The following is a 20,533-nucleotide window of genomic DNA, read 5'->3' as shown; positions in this document are numbered from 1 at the left end:
CCTCCCTCCTCACCAATGATTGTCCCATTGCCTGGCTCCCCCTCCCTCCTCACCAGTGATTGTCCCATTGCCTGGCACCTCCTCCCTCCTCACCAGTGATTGTCCCCATTACCTGGCACCCCCTCCCTCCTCACCAATGATTGTCCCGTTGCCTGGCACCCCTCCCTCCTCCCCACTGATTTTTGTTGCTGCTCACGGCCTTCTGAGCTTGGTTGAGGTGCCAGAACATCATCCCCCAGTTGTTCATGCTCTTCCCCTGAACACCAAAGTTATTTTCTATTTACTTTGGAACAATTAGGTGTTGACTTCTCTACCTACAGTGTCACTCCACCTTTGAGGCCCCTGACTATGTTTCATTTGGTCTTTGTAACCCCAGTTCTCAGCATGGGCACTTAATGCATGTTTGAATAGAACTCAATTAGTGAATTATTAAGTACCTGTCATGTGCAGCCCATGTGCTGAGTGCTGGGCTGCCTTTTCTGCCCTGGCCAGACCATGTCTAGAGCGCTGTGCTTAGTGCTGTGACCTCATCTGAGGGATCCTTAGAAGCTCTCTCCTGAGACTCTGGAAAAATCACAGGAGACCATATCTGAGAAGTCCTTGGCAGACCTGGAAGTGCAGTGAGCGCCCACTGGTGCCATTGTGGTGGTTGTGGCTGTTGTTGCTGTGGTCACTGTTGTGGTGGTTGTTGCTGCTGCTATCTCTGAGAGTATTGCCTCCCTCCATGTGTTACAGTGAAAACAGGATTTTTTCTCCTCCCAGAAGATGCTCTCGCCTCTACTGCCTTTTCTTCCATTCTCCTCCCTCCCTCCTTCCTTCTCTTATCCCATTGAATTCTCAAAACTTTGTCCAGGACATTTTCCATGAATACACCCATTGGTGGCTACCCACACCACCCCCCACCTCAGAGAGCACCTCTCTAATTCACTCAGGACAAGGTTTCTTAACTTTGCGGGGGGAAGATGGACCCCTCGGCAGTGTGTTGAAACTTATGAACCCCTTTTCAGAATCATGTTTTCAATGCATATAATAAAATACATAAGATTCTAAAGGAAATCATTTACATAGAAATTTTATTAAAAAAAAAAAACTAAGTTCATAAAACCCAGGAAAAGAGTCCCTAAATCAAAAGATTATATATCAATAACTATACCCTAGGTGCCTCTTTTTGCAAATAAGGAAACCTAGGCCCAGAGAAATCGGGTGATTTGACGAGAATTGCACAATTAGTAAGTGCCTGAGATGAAATTTGAACCAGGTCTTTCTAACTTCAAATGTTAAACCCTCTCTGCTATACCATGAGGCCTCTCCTGTATTGTTGTTGTGGGGGTTTTTTGGCAGGGGGTATTGTGAGGCAATTGGGGTGAAGCAGCTTACCCAGCTAGTGACAACTGGTGTCCGGTGTCTGAGGCTGAATTTGAACTCGGGTCCCCCTGAGTCCAGGGCCAGTGCTCTATCTACTACACCACTTAGTGGCCCCTGTATTATGGTTGGATTATAGCTCACAATGGTTCCATTGGAAGTGCCATGAATTCAGGGACCTGTCTCTTCTAACATCTACTGCCATGCTATGCCCACAGTAGGAGCTTAACAAATGGGTACTAAGTGAAGGAATACTAGCCCCTTGCTGAGAGAGCGGTCTCCCTGGAAGGGCACAATTCTCATCTGAAAGTCCTGAATTTGAAAACAAAGGCTTACCTTGGGCCACTCCCCAAAGGGCTAAGTGAGGTGGTTTACCAGCAGAGTATCAGAGACAGAAAAATACCTGAGAACATAAACTCAGAGATCCCAGGGCTGAACAGGACCTCACAAGGAAGCTGGGCCCAGTCCCACATTTTACAGATGAGGAAACAAGCATGAGGAAATGAAGCTATTTACCCAGGATCGCACAAGAGACACAATGCCACAGGCAGGATTTTAATACCGGACCTTTGATTACAAAGCCACTGGACCAGAAAATCTCCTGCTGGCTTCCATTTCCAGCCAAGAGAAGTCCCAGCTGAAGTGTAAGAATTCAAAAATGGGGGAAGGTAGGCCCCTGAGGACTCTCAAACCATCACACCCGGTCACTTTGTTGACTGGGTCATACCTTACCCCTTCCCTGTGTTTTCTTACAATGTGTCACGTTTCATCCATGGACTTGTTTAGGTCAGGTTCTATATTTTGGCGCTGATAGCATTGGCACTTATCCTAAGCACACTGGCTGCCCACAGACCTACATAGGATTATAGAATAATAATACATTGATGCAGTTATAAAAAAAATACATGACAGTTATTTTAAAAATAACATTTTAAGACCCGCCTCAGGCCAGGGGAATATGGGGAGGAATGGCTTCTCCTGTTACAAGCAGTCACCTGACCACCCCTCCTCCCACCCCCTTGCCTACATTTCAGTCGTGCTGCCTTCCCTGCTGGGCTAACAGTTCTCTTACTCACAGCCTGTAGACTCCCTGCTGTGATGTAGGGTTCTTTATTTGTCAGCGACAGGGGATCTTAAGTCAGGAGGATAATTTAATGCATTTAATGCAAAAGTACTTGGACTAGTTCTGTCCAAAGGCAGTTTAATTAAGGGAATGAAATGCAATAATGATAATAACCCAGAGAATAAATATTCATTGATTTCCTGTGGTGAGAGGTAGATAAGGAATATTTGTACCATCGGGGAATTGGATGGAAAGAGAACTTGGGAGAGAGAGGTCTTCCTAATGTTTGTTTGTTTGTTTGTTTCTGAGCCTATTAGATCCCAGGCTTACATTATTACCTTTTTTCAGGTTTATGGCCTTTAAGGTTTAAGTGATAGCTGGGATTTTTAAAAGGATGAAGGGGGATGGGAGCAAACATTAAACACTTACTAAATACCAAGAACTGTTAAGTGCATTACAATTATTAACTCATTTGATCCCCACAATAACCTTAGGAAGTAGTTGCTATTATTATCTCGATTTTACAGATGAGGAAACTCAGGCAGAGATTAAGAGAGTAAGTCACATAGCTAGTAAGTATCTGAGGCTAGATTTGAATTCAGGTTTTTCCTGACTCCAGTCATAGCATTCTATCCCATGTGCCACCCAGCTGCTAAGCACAATACCCTCAAAATATTATTGTAGAGAGCGCCTGAACAGGTTTTGGCATAGCTAAAATGAATCCTTTGTCCCTTAAAAAGATTTTTTTTTTCCATTTTGTATCCCTGGGACCTACCATAGTGCCTGGAACAGAGTAGGTGCTTTAATAAATGCTTTTTGAGTGTTTGCTTAATTGATTGGGATTAAGTTTGTGTGGTTTGGGTTATCATTATTTATAATAATTGATATTTATGTAACACTTTATACTTATACTATATAGATATGACCATGTTTGGGCTTCTCAATAACCTTCTATCTTAGGAGTTGGGCAACATGAACAAACTATGAACATCTCACTAAAGCCCAGATTTCTTACCAGATATTTTGTGATTTTCACTCATTCATCCATTCAACAAAATGACAAGTGTTTCTTTAGCACCTACTATGTGTTAGGCTCAAAGACAAAAATGAAACCATTTCAGATTTGGAAAAGTCTCTGCGACCATCAAATCCAGCCCATACCTGAACAAGAATTCTTTCTCTTTCCATTTTCTTTTTTTATTATGAATTTAACAGTCATCAACAAACACGTATTTCATTATTCTAAAAGAAAAGAGGATCTTATATGAAATTGTATAGTTCTATTATTTAGAGTTTGTGATTATGTTTAATGTATTTAAATTTGGCATGTTAGTAACAATATTGTCCAAGTTTTGTGTTGTGCGTGTGTGTCCCTTTCGGGATAAGAACCCCTTCTCCAAGACTATTAACAAGTAGTCACCCAACTTTGGCTGGAAGAACATTAAGGGGATCTCACTGTCCTCTAACAGCTTATATTTGGCAGGGAGGAGGGGGGAAGAGGAGGGAATCCCAATGTACACAGATCAGTCCCTAAAACGTGTGACCAAAGTAATTTCTGCTGCTATGTTTGTTTATTCTCTCTTATTTCAGGCTACACTCTTATGCATCCATCCCTGACAAGGCCTTACTTACTGTCGGAGCCCCCTCTTCACACTGACATCATTCATTATGAAAACATCCCTAAATTCGAGTTGGTGAGGCAGAATATTCTAAGGTAAGGACAAGTGGATGGTCCTGAAGTTTTCCAGATAAAGCATTTTCTCAGAAAAAAGACCCAGATGTGTCATATACATGAATGTTATTAATGTCCACAGCAAGTAAATAATAGAAAAGAAAATGACCCCAGAGGTCATCAGATCTCTAATAGGTGAGCAACCTGGGTTCCTGAGAACCAATGGGAAAATACAACAGGTGTCATCTCCCCCTCCAGAGAGAGCCATTGGACTTCCAATGCAGCAGGGGGCAAGCACTGTCCAGCATGGCCAATGCACCAGCCCACTTTGCTTAAATGAAGCCCACTTTTGCTGCTACAAGGGAGGGTTCTATGAGTGGGTGTGTGGGCTTGAGAAATGGGGTTGATATTTTCACATCATTAATAGAACTTAAAAATAAACAACTTGCATTGTTATAATGAAAATGTAGCAGAGTAATTGCTATCTGTTCCTCCTGAGATGTGGCCAAGAGTTTGGGAATCCAAATATTTCTTCGTTTACTATTACGTAGCAAGTGTATTGGAGGAAGATGAGCAAGAAAAGGAAGTTTCTGTTAAGCAAATCCTTTATTCGCATTCACTCCCGCTGTTAAATCAGATAGACATCATCACAAAAAGCCCTGCCCCCAGGAAAATGAGTGGGGACAATGCTGCTAGGGGTGGGCTTAAGTTGGTGTCAGATTGAGTATCATTGGGTCTTAGAAAAAAAAACATTTTTGTCATAGTTCAGTTGTTTCTGACTCTTTGTAACCCCATTTGGGGTTTTCTTACAAAAAGACTAAAATGGTTTGCCATCTCCTTCTCCAGCTCATTTTACAGTTGAGGAAAGTGAGGTAAACAGAGTGAAGTGACTTGCCCAAAGTCACAGAGCTATAGTGTCCTAGGTCAGATTGAGCTCAGGAAGATGAGTTTTCATGATTCCCAGCCCAGTGTTCTAGCCACTGCACCACCTGGCTGCCCCAGAAATCACCAGAGTGATACTCTGTGCATAGCCACATACCATCTTCCCTCCTTCATTGGATCATATGATCTAGACTTTGAGCTTCCCCAAAGGGGAAGGGGACCTTCTTGGTCAGCCAATCTAACCCCCTTATTTTAGAGACCTAAAGAGCTTGCCTGGGGTCACATAGGTAGCAATGAAGAGCAGATCAGAGGCAGCGCACAGGGCCAGACACAGAAAGATGCCTCTCTGAGCTGACTTCCTGGAACTCACTGACCAATTATTAATTCCTACTGGGGGAAATGGAGAATGAGGAAAATGGTATTTTCCATGCAAAACAAATAGGAAGGCCGCCTTTACTGAATTTCAACAGCCCATTATCTCCTTCCTAAGTGAAGATCCCCAGTGTCTTAAAAACATTGAGAGGGGGTTGTTGACTCACAGCTTCCTCCCTTTCTTTAATTAAATGCTTAATTTTATCTTTTGCCTGAAGTACTTAATTCTATTTGCCCATGTAGCCTCCCTCTAGGCAGCCAGATTATTACAGTCCCTGTGAACTCATCACTGTCTTGGCATATAAACAAACTTCGAGAAACTGGAAAAGAAGCCTATAATGTCAGCTACGCCTGGAAGATGGTGAGTGTGTGTGGTGTGGGGAGTGGGGAAGGAGACATGCTGCCTGTGAGTCAGGGACCAGGCTTTGGCAGGGCCCGTGATGGGGTCTGAAGTCAGTTGAGCTGCTGCCACTTCCTATTTTCAAGTCTTTTAATAGACTATCACATTTGTTGGCATAGGTCTCCATCTGTGTTGTCTCTATATAATCTCCTTGTGGGCAGGAGCTGTTTCTCTTTTGTCTTTGTATCTCTAACACTTAACACAGTGTCTGGTATATAGTAGGTGCTTAATAAATGCATGATGAATGGTTGTTGAATAAGGATGGTTTCATTTTTTATGGCTCTATATGTATCCCCAGTACCAATAGTAAGTGTTTAATAAATGATTGATGAATGATGTATAATACCCAGTTATTATGTAAGTCATAACTGATAGACATAGCTTGGTGCTTCTGGACAGAATGATGGTCTTGGAACCAGAAAGACCTGGGTCTGAGTCAAGCTCTGCCTCAAACACTAAAAGCCCCATGACTTTAACCCCCATTTGCCCTCTGGCAATTCCCTAGGACTTAAACTATTCTTATAGATGGGCTACAATGTGGATTGCTGAAGGTAGTTTCCATGCTGTAACTCCTTCATGTATTTGAGTAATAATAACTGATATTATTATAGACTTTATAGTTTTTAAAGTGTTTTACACACATTAACCACAGAGCATAGTGTCACAGTGAATGGATATGGGGTAATTGATTGAACTACATCAACCCTGTGAGTTAATTAGCATGGCATTGTGATTCCCATTCTCTAGCTGAGCAGAATGAGGCCCAGAGACATTCAGTGATGGGCCTAGGACCACGCAGTGCGTAGGTGTCTGAAGCCAGATTTGAACTCAGGAAAAGGAGGCTTCCTGACTCCAGACTAGGTGCCCTGCCCACCTCACCACCTGGCTGCCCCCAATTCAGTATTATGATAAATGAATTAGGTATTCCATTGTAAAGGGGGAAAGGGGTGCTGTCCCACTTAGTGAATGTGACTCCTACATTCTCCCCACTCCTTTTGGCTCCACAGACAAACTCTGCTTTCATCCCTTCTAAGGCGAGGACCAATTGTCCCATTTGACAGATGAAACTGAAGTGGAAGGTTAAGAAGGAAACCAATGAGTAGCTTCTAGGAAAGAAAATAATAAGAAATTCTCTCTACCCAGTAGCAAGAAAAAATGCACTTTGAGCTGTCTTAAATTGTGAACAAATCTGAACATTTAAATGGAGCTCAGGAAAAGGAGATATTGCTACATGAGAATTCAGGCAGATTTAGCTTAGATCAGGAATAATTGACTAAGAGCCTGTGCCAGAAAACGTAGCAGGTCCTGCTGGGTTATGGGAGGCATTTAAACAAGGTAACATTAAGATGGATGGATGGATGGATAGATAGAGAGATAGAGAGATGATAGATAGATATATTATACACATATGGGTATTATATCTCTATATATGTATATACATATAAAAACTCATACATATTATATGGGTATATGTTATATATACATACATAATACACACATATATGAACTCATATATTATATGTATATATGCATATATACATATATAAACTCATATATTGTGTATACACACATATATAAATTCATGTTATGTTACGTGTGTGTATGCATGTGTGTATAAAACCTGTGAGATTAAGTTCACAGTTTGAAAAGCTTTAAGCCATCATGTAACTAAAGTCTCTCTGAATGTACTGGAAAAAGCTGGGATGGTGTGTCCTCGAGATGGATTTGCTATCTGGAGCCTTGCTAGTTAGAATTCTAATCTTAATTCCAATTACACTGGTATGATTTCCTCCCGGACACCCAGCAAATGGGAAAACTAGCAAAGTAAGGAGACTGTCCAATCACGGCCACCCTCCTGATGATGTCACAAAACTTTGTTGCAATGTTACCTGTGAAACTGGTTAACAAACCTACTTTTTGTTACTAGGTGGCTTAGTGAATGGATTACTGGAGTCGGGAACATATGAGTTCAAACCCAGTTTTAGACACTCAGTTGTTATGTGACCCCGGTCACCTAACCTCTGCCTGCCTCAGTCTCCTCATATGGAAGATGGGGATAATAACAGCACCTCCTTTCCAAGCTGTTTCAAGGATAAAATGAAATAGTGTTTATAAAGTGCTATGTAAGTGGTAGCAGGTGCTGTTCTATTGAAGGTTAATATCTGATGTTAACACAGCATTTTAAGGTTTTCAAAGTGTTTATCCAAGATTATAAGACCAAATATCTAGTGCCAGAGGAGACCTCAGAGGCCATCTAATCCAACCCTATCATTGCATAGATGGGGAAACTGAGGCAATGAGAGGTAGAGTGACTTGGGGCCTGGGTCCCACAGGTAACACATTTCAGAGGTGGGATTTGAACCCAGGTCCTTTGAATGCAGATCCAGCACTGCCTGGATGCGTGGCCTCCTTGGATCTCCTCCACAAGCCCAGGAGGGGGAGGCCCCTTTTGTAGACGGGACAGTGAGGTCTGGAGAAAGCAGGAAAGTTGCATTGAGTTGTGATGGCCTTCCCACCATAACTGTCCCTGAATCTTGAGACTGGGAGGAATCTGAGAGTCCATCCAATCTGCCTATCTGCATAAGACACGCTCCTACAATCTGCCAGACCAGAAGTCATTCAGGAGTCCCTCAAGGGGAATCCTGGTGTAAGGGAAAGCCTGGCTAAAGACAGTGGCTAGGCCCATGGTTGAGCCCCAGCTCTGCCCTTCCTTAACTAGCTGTGAGACCTTGGCTGAATTTATCCCTCTAGGCCTTAGTTTTCTTAGCTGTAAAATGAAGAAGCTAGGAGAGATGAGCTCCACAGCTTCTTACAGATTGACAAAAAACAAAACCATACTTGTATTTAGAAGTCATCCCCCACCCTCACCCCACCCCCGCCCTCAGGAAAGAGGAGAAGCAAAGATTTAGAGCTAGAGGGACACGAGAGACCTCCATTCTACTGCTCCATTATCACTACAGATGAGCAGACTGAGGGCCAGTCAGAGAGGTTTAGCAGCTTGCCACAGACCCCACAGGCAGTAACAGAAGATTTGGGATTCACACCTTGGTCCTCTGGTTTCAAATCCACCCTCTTTATACTGTCTAACATGATAGTTTTGCTCAATTTGTTTTCAGTTATTGTAATTAATTCATTATATTTTGTAGATGAGGCCCAGCTTTGAGCAGTTGCCAAGGTATTGTGATGCCCCTGTAGGACTTCCTTGTTTTTATAGATCATGAGATTGAGACTCAGAAGGAGCCTTAGAGACGTCCATTTTGGAATTAAATTGGATTGAACCACACGTCTGATTTTAAACCAGAACCATTCATTCTCTCTCCTCACTCCCTCAACCCCTTCCCCACTTGTGTCCTCAGAGTGTGTTCCCTACCCATTCCCACTCCCACACAAAGTGTGAGCAAGCTGAGAGAGGGCAAGGCCCGAGTGCTTAGGTCCAGTGCTTTTCATTGTGCTGGGAATCCCAGTCAAAGGTGTGTTGGGGGGGGAAGAGTGGAGATGGGGAGAAACACACCAGGGACAAACTCTGGCCAAAGCTTCCCAGTGGTTTCACACCCCCCACCCAATCTTCCCCCAAATGTATTCCCAAAGCAAATTGACTTTTTCCAATTCTACCCCAGTGGTGGCCTCTTTTACTGGGGAAAATCAAGAATGGACCATGATACTGTGCCCTTAACATTCTCCTAGAAGAACTATGTTCTAGGGGCCTTCTCCCTTCGTCATATAAATAACCACAGCAACAACAATAACAATATGCATCTGATATGTTATAGGACTTTGAAATTTGTGAAATATTTTACAGTCTTTCATGCATTTGATCCCAACAGCCCCGTAGTAGTAGCAGTAGTAGTAACAATCGCTCACATTTCTATAACACTTTAAGGTCTGCAAAGTATTTTCTACATATTACCTCGGTCAGTCCTCATAACAACTTTGGGACACTGGTGTTATTATTAACCCATTTTGCAGAAGAGGAAACTGTGGTTCGGTGAGGTTGTGCATGACCCAGGGTCACACAGCTGCCAATATCTGAGGCAGGTTATGAACTCTGGATGTCCTGATCCCAGGACCCCGCCCTCCTCATCACTCCCAGTTTTAGGTATACTCTCACCTTGGGCCTTCCCAACCACCCTGTGAGGCAGGTGTTACTATCATTCCTATTATACAGATGAGAAAACCTGGGCACAACGAAGTTCAATGGTTTGCTCCGCTAGTAAATGGGGATATCCGACGTGGGTCTCCTGGCCTTCAGGACCAGGCTCTGTCCAGGATGCAGACACTTCCCCCCTGTGACTTCTCCCACCCCTTCCCGCAGGCAAGGAGAGCGAAGGAGATGAGGGCGCGTCGGCTTGCGCCTGCCATGCAGCGGCAGGCACTGATCTGTGTCTTTGGCCTTGCTTTCAGGTGCAGGACACCTCCTTCATTCTGTGCATTGTTGTGATCCAGCCCGAGGTGCCCGTCCGGCAGCTGAAGAACCTGAACACGGTACCCAGCAGCAAGCTGCTCTACCATCGGCTGGACCTGCTGGGCCAGCCCAGTGCCTGCCTGCACTTCAAGCAGCTCTCCACCCTCGGTGAAGCCACGCGGCCGCTCCTTCTGCTCCTTCCCGCACACTGTCCTTGAAGTGTACTGTGAGGGGAGCTCAGTGCTGACATTCCTTGTTCCATGCCTGGCTCCCCCGCAGAGAGGCTCAGGAAGTGTTTATCAGTTAGATCAGATCATTAGAGTCACAAAGGGACTTCAGAGGCTGTCTAAAGGAGCGCCTTCTCGTGGCGGCATGCAGTCCTTTCAGCCACGTCTGACTCTTCGTGACCCCACTTGGGGTTTTCTTGGCAAAGACACTGGATGGGTTTGTCATTTCCTCCTTCAGCTCATTTTGCAGATGAGGAAACTGAGGCAAACAAGGTGAAGTGACTTGCCCAGAGTCATGCTATAGTTAGTGTCTGAGGCTGGATTTGAACTCTGATCTTCTTCTGAACCACCCCACTGCCACTCCTTATCTTAGAGATGAACTGAGGGCCAGAGAGATGGGATGACTTTGTAAAATTTTACATAGGGAATAAAACTGTCTAGTCCAATCTCATTTTACAGATAAGGAAACTGAGGCTTAAGGAGGCAAAGTGGTTTGTGCATTGTCACACAAAGCAATAAGATCATTCAATCATATTCTAATAGATTTAGAGGTCATCAAATTCAACTCCTTCATATTTCAGGGAAGGAAACTGAGGCTCGTGGAGCTCAAGTGTCTTAGATCAGGTCTCACAGGGAATCAAGTCATGGTTTAACCACCCAAGACAAGAGTTCTTCCAAGGTTGCGATCCATCTCCCACTTCTGATATTTTTCATAGGCTCTCTCCCTTCCTAGCCCCACCTCTTAGAATGCCAAGCTCCTTTTGCATCCCAGCTCATGAATGTTTTCTAGTCCCCTAGTCATGTGCCCTCTTCTTCTCAAAGTATCCTGTACCATGTGTGTGCTAATCTGTTTGCATGCAGCAGACCTCCCCTTATTCCAGAGAATGCACATTTCCCTTGTTTTTCTATCCCTAGAGCCACACTCAATACGTTGCATGTAGTAGACGAGCAATAAACACTTAAGTCTTCTACCACAGTCTTCTTCAGGTGCCATGTCTGGGAGTGGTGGTGCCCCTGGGTTCTCCCACCCCATGCTGGCAAAGCATGAGCTCGGACTGGTTCTCTCGTGGGAAGGCTCTGAGTCAGGTCCAGTAAGAGGTGGCCATGAAGGCCCATGGCTAGAGGAGCTGCTTCCTGAGTGCACAAAGTCCCATCACTAGTTGGCCAAGAGGGTGATCCATCTCCTACACACGGTGGCTCTGAAAGACCATTGGCCAATATGCGATCTACATGGGTGGAGACTAATGAAATCCCAGGGGTAGAATCCCTGATCCTGGAAGGCTGAAAACAGAAAGAAAGAAGCTGATCTTGCAGGAGCCAGAGGCAACGCTGCACAGTCAGTTAGTCAGTCAATCACTGTCCATTTATTAAACATTCCAAACAGATGCTTATCTGCATTAATAAAGGATGTTTCCCCACCAGGCTCTTTACTGAGCACCTGGGAGATAAAGAAAGACTAAAGCCCCTCAGAGGTTTACGCTCTACCAGAGGAGACAGCACATTCATAGATGAATAAATAAGGAATATTTTTTAATGCACAGTGATTGAGGAAGAGAATGGAATAAGCTTTTATTAGGTTCCTACTATGTGCTGGGCACTTTGTTAGGCTTTTTTTTTTTGCTTTTTGGAGGAGGGAAGGCAGGGCAATTGGGGTTAAGTGACTTGCCCAGGGTCATATGGCTAGTAAGTGTTAAGTGTCTGAGGTCAAATTTGAACTCAGGTCCACCTGACTTCAGGGTCCATGCTCCATTCATTGTGCCACCTAGCCCCCCGTTAGGCACTTTTACAAATATTATTGCATTAGACAAGGGAGGAGGAAGACTTCAGAACTGAGTGGTTGGAGAAGGTGGCAGTCTTCTCTAAGCCTCTCAGCCTTGAACTGACCCCTGAATGGATCTAGGGACTAAAAAAGGCAAAGGTGGAAGAGAAAACTGCCCCATTGGGGAAGACAGGAAGTACTACTTAAGGTGGTTTTCAAAGGGCAGGTTAGAATTTGACAAGCTGTTAGCTATGGAGAGCAGATTCTGGGAGGAGAGAACTGTATGGGCAAAAACATCAAGGCAGAGAAATGAGGTGTGGGAAGATTATTTTGGGCCTGTTCAGTAGACCAGCCTGGTATGTAGGATTCTGAAAGGGGGTATGGTAGGAGATAATACTCAAATACAATAGAAAATAGGTTGAGTGACTCTGGACTCTTCAGGATTTGAATAATAATTCAGTGAATTTTAATTATTTTTCATGTGGGTGTCTTCCAGAAAGCCCCACAGTTATGCTGTCTGCAGGTAGTTTTTCTTCCCCCTATGAGCATCTGAGCCAACCAGAGACCAAGCGCATGGTAGAACATTACACCGCCTACCTGAGTGACAACACCCGCCTCATCGCTAACCCTGGGCTAAAAGTAAGCACTTGTCTACGGATTATTTAGGAATGCACATCCCTGGGGGTGGCCTCAAAACCTGAGGCAGTGATCCTGCAGTGTGGGAACTCTGGGCTCAGGCCATGCCCCTCAGCTGGAGGGATGATGGCAAACAGCATATGACTTGGCCACAGCTGATCAGTGGGGACCCTTCTGATGGATTAGGAAGCCCTGCGGACTAGCTAAAGAATCCTTTTCAGGCTTCAGATACACCATAGGTTTTCAAGAGAAGAGAAGGGGGGAGAGTTGAATGTGAAACAGAGGGCAGTAAAGTCTTTGGAGGCCCTCATTTTCCCAGGGGAAAGATGTGAGGCATCCCTGCTGTCTGTGATTAGGGAAAGATGATCCAAGATCTCAAAAAATCAAAGATGAGATTTTTTTTTAATGAGATGAGATGTAGATTTTTCCTTCTCTTTAATGGCCCAGTCCTAGACAGGACAAACTTTTGGCTATGCTTATATTGCCTGAAATATATTTTATCTGTAATCAGTCTTTGTTTCCTTCAAGTTTGGCTGTGCCCATCTGGTGTGAGATGGCTTTAAAGAAGTAATTGGGTTTGGATTCTCTGTGCTGGGTCTTTGGGAAACCCTGCCAGCAGCTTACTATCTTCTTTTTTTTAAAAAAAATGTGAGTCTTAAAGGATCCCTGCTATGTCCCCCATCCCCCCGCTTTGTCTCACAGTTCTCTGTCAGAAATGAAGTAATGGCTACCAGTCACGTCACAGATGAATGGATGACACAAATGGAAATGAGTAGCCTGAATACTTACATTGTCCGCCGTTACATAGCAACGCCCAATGGAGTCCTCAGAATTTATCCTGGCTCACTCATGGACAAAGCATTTGATCCCACTAGGAGACAATGGTAAGTTTCAGGGGGTTCCATGATCAGAGGGTCCCCCCCCGCCCAATTCTTGAGAGACATTAGACAGACACAAAATAAAACACCCTGAGTGATTTACCTTAAAGGAAGAGACTGATGGCAGTAAAAAAATATTTTGAATAGATGTTTTTAATGTATCATTAATGGAAGCTTTAGTATTTCCCTCTGTGGGTGAAGTTACTTTGCCTTATCTCTTCACAAACAATTCCAGGCTACAAATGTCAACATTTATTTTCCACAATATATTTCAATTCAGACCATATTTTTAAAGTTCTTCCTTTATATTTTTATTCATGATAGCCCAATTGTTTTGATATTTTTGTGGCTACTTCTCTATAATGGATCCAGATGAAATTCATAGTATCCAGTCTGTACAACAGATATATCACTAGGGCTACGTAGCTGAATTTAACAGAACCCAGTCTATACAGCTGAAATTAATAGATCTGTCAAAACAGAAGAATTTAACAGAACCCAGTCTGTGTAGCTGAAATGAGCAAAACTAACAAATTAGTTAAAATTAACAGAACCCAGTTATCATAGATGAAATTAATAGAAATCAGTCTCTGAAACTGAAATAAACAGATCTGTCAAAATATATAAAATTAACTGAGCCCATTTATTATAGATGAGATCAATAAAAATTAATCTCTGTAGCTGAAATGAACAGATTTGTATAAATAGCTGAAATTGACAGAATTCAGTTACTGTAGCTGGATTAACAGAGCCAAGTTATCATAGCTAGAATTAACAGAACTCAGTCTGTGTAGATGAACCTAACAGAACCCGGCTTTATAGCTGAAATTAAGAGGACTCAGCCTCTAGCTGAAATGTACAGAATTGTCAGCAGAGTTGAAATGAATAGAGTTCAGTCTTTTTAGCTAAAATTAATAGAACTCTGTCTGTATAAAGTAACAGAACCATCACTATATCTGCAATTAACAGAACTCACTTTGCATATCTTGAATTAGCAAATCTCAGTTCCCATTACTTAGCATCCTCAAGCGACCATTCTGGCCATGACACAGGTTAAGATTGCTTCCTGAAAACTCAAAAATACCTTATTCCATTTGGGCATTGTTCTGGTAGGTATGACTTTTAAATGAAGAAGTTTATCCAGGGAGGCTGCAGGGAGATTTTCTAGCAGACAAATAGGTCTGATAAACTCTTTTGGGAATTGGTCTTTCCTAGCCTCTCATCCTTTTTCTGTAGGTGAAAAAAAATGCTTTTTTTTCCCTCCTAGTCATTCCTTTTCCCCTCTTTACCTGACCTCCTTCTATCTGTAAATGAGCAACTTCAACTGTAACTTACAGTTTTCTCTACCTTTCAGAGAAGTATGGGTCTCAGACTGCCTTTTGTTTTAAAAGATGGAATGTCAGAGCCTCCTGACCTATAGGGAAGGGCAGAAGTCAGAATGTGGGACAATCAAAGGGTCTGACAAAATTTTTAAACATGACCCAATAACCTTCATGTACCCTAGGGTACCATAAGTGAGATTTATAACACAGCATAAGTAGGGACAAGAATTCCACTCTGAAAACATAAGAATTTCCATGAAATACGAAGAGCTTTCTTTACTGAGGCGATTTTTATACCAAAAACATTTGTATTCTATGTGTGTATGTCTGTGTGTGTGTGTGTTTTATAGACAGTGGGCAGTGCTTGCTGTTTTTCCATAGACTTAGAAACTGTTGAAATCAAAAGTTTGTATATAAAAAAAGAAAAGAAAAAAAAGGGGGGGGGCAACCAGGTAGCACAGCGAGTAAGAGCACCGGCTCCAGTGTCAGGATGACCTGGGGATCGAATCCTGGGCTCAGACACTTAGCACCCACACAGAAACACCTGGCCATGTAACCTTGAACAAGTTACTTAACCCCAATTGCTTAGGGGCAGCCAGGTGGCTCAGCAAGTAAGAGCACCGGCTCCAGTGTTGGGATGACCTGGGGATCAAATCTGGGCTCAGATACTTAGCACCACACCCAGAAATAACTGTCCTTGTAACCTTGAGCAAGTTAGTTAACCCTGATTGCTTTAAAAAAAAAGTTTGTATTTTTGAGCCCTTAATGATGTGTTTACTAAATCAAAAATACTTTAAACATGAGTTTATGATCTTTGCAAGCAGGTTGGTGTAGCTTGTTTCAAATAAGACCTTTGTTACATAGCTCCTGTGTGACTTTGTAAAAATCATATAACTTCCTCATCTGTAAAATGAGGACTTGAGCTCAATGATTTCAGCAGGCCTCTCCAGCTTCTTTTATCCCATGAAGTCAAAATTAGCATTTCATATGTCTAATAACACATTTTTATTTACAGAATATTTATTGCAGGCCTTTGATCATCTGGGAGCCCTTGTTAGAAGTATGTTTCAAAATTCCAATATTTTGGAGAGCATGAACATTCTCTTGGCTTCCCTTAGGTATCTGCATGCAGTGGCTAACCCTGGGCTGATTTCTTTGACTGGTCCATACTTGGATGTTGGAGGAGCGGGCTACGTGGTTACAATCAGTCACACTGTTCATTCTTCCAGGTAACCCTTTCATTTATGGGGCATTTTTCAGTCTGCCAAAAAGATTCTTTGGGAATGAATGAGGGCATTTTATTTAGATACAAGGAATCAGTGAAAACCATGAGTAGAAGCAGTAACCTTAAGCTGGAGTCGGCCACAGATATGGGGAATCATGAAGGGATAGGGTTCAACACAGGAAATCAGAAGGCATGGGACAGACATGAGTTTGGGGCCATAAGATCCCTGCTTTGCCAATTACTACTGGTGTGACCCTGTCAAAGTCATTTTCCCCTGAGTTCCTCATCTATAAAATGAGGAAATTGAGTTGAGAAAATTTTAACCTCTTTTGGAAAGGAAGGGGGAAGGAAAGAAAGAAAGAAAAGAAGGAAGGAAGATTAATTCTATTGAAATAAAAATGTAATTTTTCCACTCAACTTCATGGACCCCCTGAAATCCATCCCCACTCCCACTGGGGTCTATACCCTTTAGGTTAATAAACTCTAGACCAGATGAACCCAATGTCCCTTCTACTTCTAAATCCATAATCCTTTGAATGGGCAATTTCTAAAGGAAATGGAATTATTTAGTGGAGAGAAAAAAAGAGTGTCCTCATGCCTGTCTCATTGGAACTTTCCCGAATCCTTGGGTGGTTGAAGGAGCGCTGGAATTGGTGGTATACAATGACCTGGCTTCTCATTCCAGCTTTGTCACTTGTTTTTTAGGTTTGAGATCTTGAGCAAATCACTGAAACTTTCTGAATCTTAGTTTCCTCATCTGTAAAATGGGATGTTAATGAGGGAATAAGTGCTTAATAAATGTTTATTAAGTTAAAGCATTTATTAATCACCTATTATGTTCCAGACACTGGGAAGGAAACTATTCCTGATCTCAAGAATCTTATATTCTATCAGGGGAGACACCCCTGAATAGATAAGTATAGAAAAAATAAATACAGGGTGGCTTTGAAGAGGAGATGTCAGTGGTAGTGGGGGAATCTGGAAAGACTTCTTGTAGAAGGTAAATCTCAAGTTGTTCCTTGAAAGAAGAGAGGGATTTAAGGAGAGAGGTCATTCTAGGTGTGGAAGACAGCCAGTGCAAAGGCTTGGAGGAGGAGGGTCTTGTCTGAGGAACAGAGAGGCTAGTTCAGTTGGATTGTCAGATCTGTAAGGGGAGTCATGTCCATCGAGATTGGGAAGAGAGATGGGAACAGGCTGTGAAGGACTTTAAACATCCAACAGAGGAGCTTGTGTTTCAACATGAAGGCAATAATGAATGACTGGAGTGTATCAAATAGGGGAGTGACCTAGTCAGGCTTGTAAATAATAACAATGATGAAAATAATAATAGTTTCACATTTATGGGCACTTTAAGGTTTGCAAAATACTTGACTACAGACACTTGACACTAGCTCTGTGACCTTGGGCAAGTCACTTAACCCCAATTGCCTTGTCTTTCTCCTCCCCCCCAAAAAAAACCCAAAAGAAATACTTTGCTCATTTTATTCTCTCAACACCCCTGGGGATTTGGTACCATTGTGATTTCCTTTTTCCAGATGAGGAAACTGAGGCAAACAGAAGTTAAGTGACTTGCCCAGAGCCACACAGCATCAGAGCCAGGATTCCAGCTCGGGTCTTCTTAACATCGGGTCCAACACCATGCGGCCTCAGAGAAAAGTGCTTTTGGTAGAAAGGTATAGAATGAACTGGGTGAAGGAGAGAGTATAGGAAGGAAGACTAAGCAGAAGGCCTTTGGAGTGGGGAGGCTTTGGATGCATCTGGTGGCTGGGTGAGAAGAAAAGAGGAGTCAGATAGCAGAAACAAGATGGCGCCACTTACTGTTTGTATTGAGTGAGGGAGAGTCCAGAGTCGAGGATGGCTCTGAATTCCAGAGTGTAAAGCCCTGTGCTGAGTGCTGAGCATACATAGAAAGGCAGTCGCTGCCCTCGGGGAGCTTACCGCCTGATGGGGGAGATAACACGCTAGTACAAAGGTGGTTATCCCTGTTCTACATACAAAGAAACTAAGCCTGAGAGACTGGTCCCTTGCCTGTGGTCACATGGCTGGTCAGTGTCTGGGACTTAATCTGAGCCCACATCTCCTCTCCCCTCTGCTATTCCAGCTCTCCCGGTTTCCAAATGCAGGTTTGGGGTGTTTCCCATTGGATACATAAGCTTTGTGAAAATTCCTCAAGATTACTGACAAATTGGGTTTTGAGCTTATAGAATATAAACAAAAGCTATCCCTGCAGACACAAACACAGAGGGCATTTTGGGCAGAGATCTAAGGATGAGCAGGTGGGGAAGACCAGCTATTCTAATCCCTTAACTATATGGATAGCTATGCCACGCCCCTTCACCTCCGGCACCTGGAAAGCCCCCTCAGCTGAACAGCTCCATGATGCTCCCTTCAGTTCTGCACAGGAACGCTCAGCACCAATGCCTGCAACTTATTCCTGTGAGACCATGGACAAGGGTCTGGGTCCCTCTGTGCCCCTGACTCGTCCTTTGTAAAATGAGGGGCTAGCAGGTCCCTTCTCCCTGCCAGCTGAGGCTGCTGCATCTTCTCTGACTGGCCTCTGGGCCTGGCAGGCTCCCTCCTCATTCCTGGCTCCTGGCTTCCTTCAAAGCTTAGCTCACATCCTATCTTCTGCAAAGGAGCCTGGGCCAGTTCTCACTGCAAACGCCTTTGCTCTGAGACCAGCTCCAGCTTACCCTGTCTGGATCCTGTTGGTACAGTGTGTTTGACTGTTGTCACTGCCATTAGACTGTGAGCCCTGGAAGACAATGTCTGGCCCTGCCTTTCTTTGTACAGTACCTGGCACACAGTCATCACTTAAGCAGTGTTGGCTGATTTGATTTTATTATTGACAGGCAGAGTTCTTATTGAAGAGTAGAGAGTTAGATATAGAAATAGATAGAAATATGATGGACAAATAAAAGACAGGGATGGAGAGGAAGAAATGAAGCATTTATTAGGTACCTAATGTATACTGGGTCCTGTGCTGAGCACTTTATAAATATTAGCTCATTTGATCCATACAATAGCCCAGGGCAAGAGGGGCTGTTGTTATCACCATTTTACAGTAGGAAGTGGAGGCAGTCGGTGGTGGAGTGACTTGTCCAAAATCACACAGCTAGGAGGTATCTGAGGTCAGATTTCAATTCAGTTCTTCCAGAACACAGCCTCAGTGCTCTAGCCACCTCGACATCTAGCCGGGGGCGGGGGCGGGGGGGAAGAGGAAGGGGAAGAGAGACAGAGAGAGTGAGAGAGAGAGAGAGAGAGAGAGAGAGAGAGAGAGAATGATTTATAAACTAACTACTATGTGCTAGGGTCCCTGCTAAATGCTGGGAATTAAAATAAAAATCAAACATCCCCTCTTCTCAAGGCATTTAAATTCTAATGGAAGAAGAGGACACATAAAGGGGAGCTGGAGAGCTTGGGGAGGGGGGAGAGGAAGGGAAGGGAACAAGTGGCTTCACCCAGGTGTTGAAATGAAATCAGGTGCTGATTTCTCCATGAGTCACAGAAGCTATTTGCTTCTTAGAGCTTATAGAGCTCCCTTATTTCCTTTTTTTTTTTAAATCAGACTCATGATTTCATTAGTGTAGGTATTTTCTGGCAAGAAATTCTCTTTTCTAAAACAAATAATCAGTTTCTCTATAATTTATATTCTTTTTTTAATATAATAAAATAAACTCATTTTATTCCACAGTCAGATGGCAATTTTTAAATATTTGATATTTGCTATTCTTGATATTACATCTTCTTTGCCATTGTTGCTGTTGTTGTTATTGATCAGTTGCTTTAGTCGTGTCCAATTTTTTAGTCCCACATTTAGGGTTTGCATGGCAAAGATACTGGAATGGTTTGCCATGTCCTTGATTTTCCTTCATTCCTTGCTCATTTTACAAATAAGGAACTTTTTTTTCTTTTTTTTTAATGCTTTATTAACTTCTGATTTACATCATTTGTTTCCACCAGATTTTGAGTTGCAAATTTTCTCTCCGTTTTTCCCCCACCCATCCCACCAAAACAGCAGTCCCACAGGATATCCCCACCTCCAATCTTCTCTCTCCCGTATTTTCTCCCATACCCATTTCGACTTTTCCAGTGGATCTCTATGCCTTAGTGCCTGTATATCTTATTTCTTAATTACATGTAAGATGGCATTAATAATAGTATATATATATATATATATATACACACATACACATACACACACACACACACATATATATTAATATTTGATTTTAAAACTTTCAATTCCAGATTCATTCCCTTCCCCCCCTGCCACCCACCCCCACTGGGGAGACAAGCAGTTCAGTATAGGTTGTACATGTGCGGCTAATGC

The 20,533-nt window shown here is 43.1% G+C and overlaps 1 protein-coding gene across 1 annotated transcript in view; it reads left to right on the top strand.

The window, feature by feature from the left end:
- The window catches only part of LOC138165266 (VWFA and cache domain-containing protein 1), a 244,373-nt gene that overhangs the window by 189,221 nt on the left and 34,619 nt on the right, over positions 1-20,533 (top strand). The window contains exons 11-16 of the mRNA XM_069093410.1: positions 4,016-4,139; positions 5,595-5,712; positions 10,153-10,321; positions 12,636-12,778; positions 13,478-13,659; positions 16,094-16,204. Of these exons, the coding sequence (XP_068949511.1) occupies positions 4,016-4,139; positions 5,595-5,712; positions 10,153-10,321; positions 12,636-12,778; positions 13,478-13,659; positions 16,094-16,204 (847 nt within the window). The remainder of the gene's footprint in view (positions 1-4,015; positions 4,140-5,594; positions 5,713-10,152; positions 10,322-12,635; positions 12,779-13,477; positions 13,660-16,093; positions 16,205-20,533) is intronic.

The sequence above is a fragment of the Petaurus breviceps genome, unplaced genomic scaffold, assembly GCF_028583685.1.
Source record: "Petaurus breviceps papuanus isolate PSGF00001 unplaced genomic scaffold, PetGlider_PUasm1.0 208, whole genome shotgun sequence".
Classification (NCBI taxonomy): Eukaryota; Metazoa; Chordata; class Mammalia; order Diprotodontia; family Petauridae; genus Petaurus; species Petaurus breviceps.
This window is presented reverse-complemented; position numbering and strand designations above follow the sequence as displayed.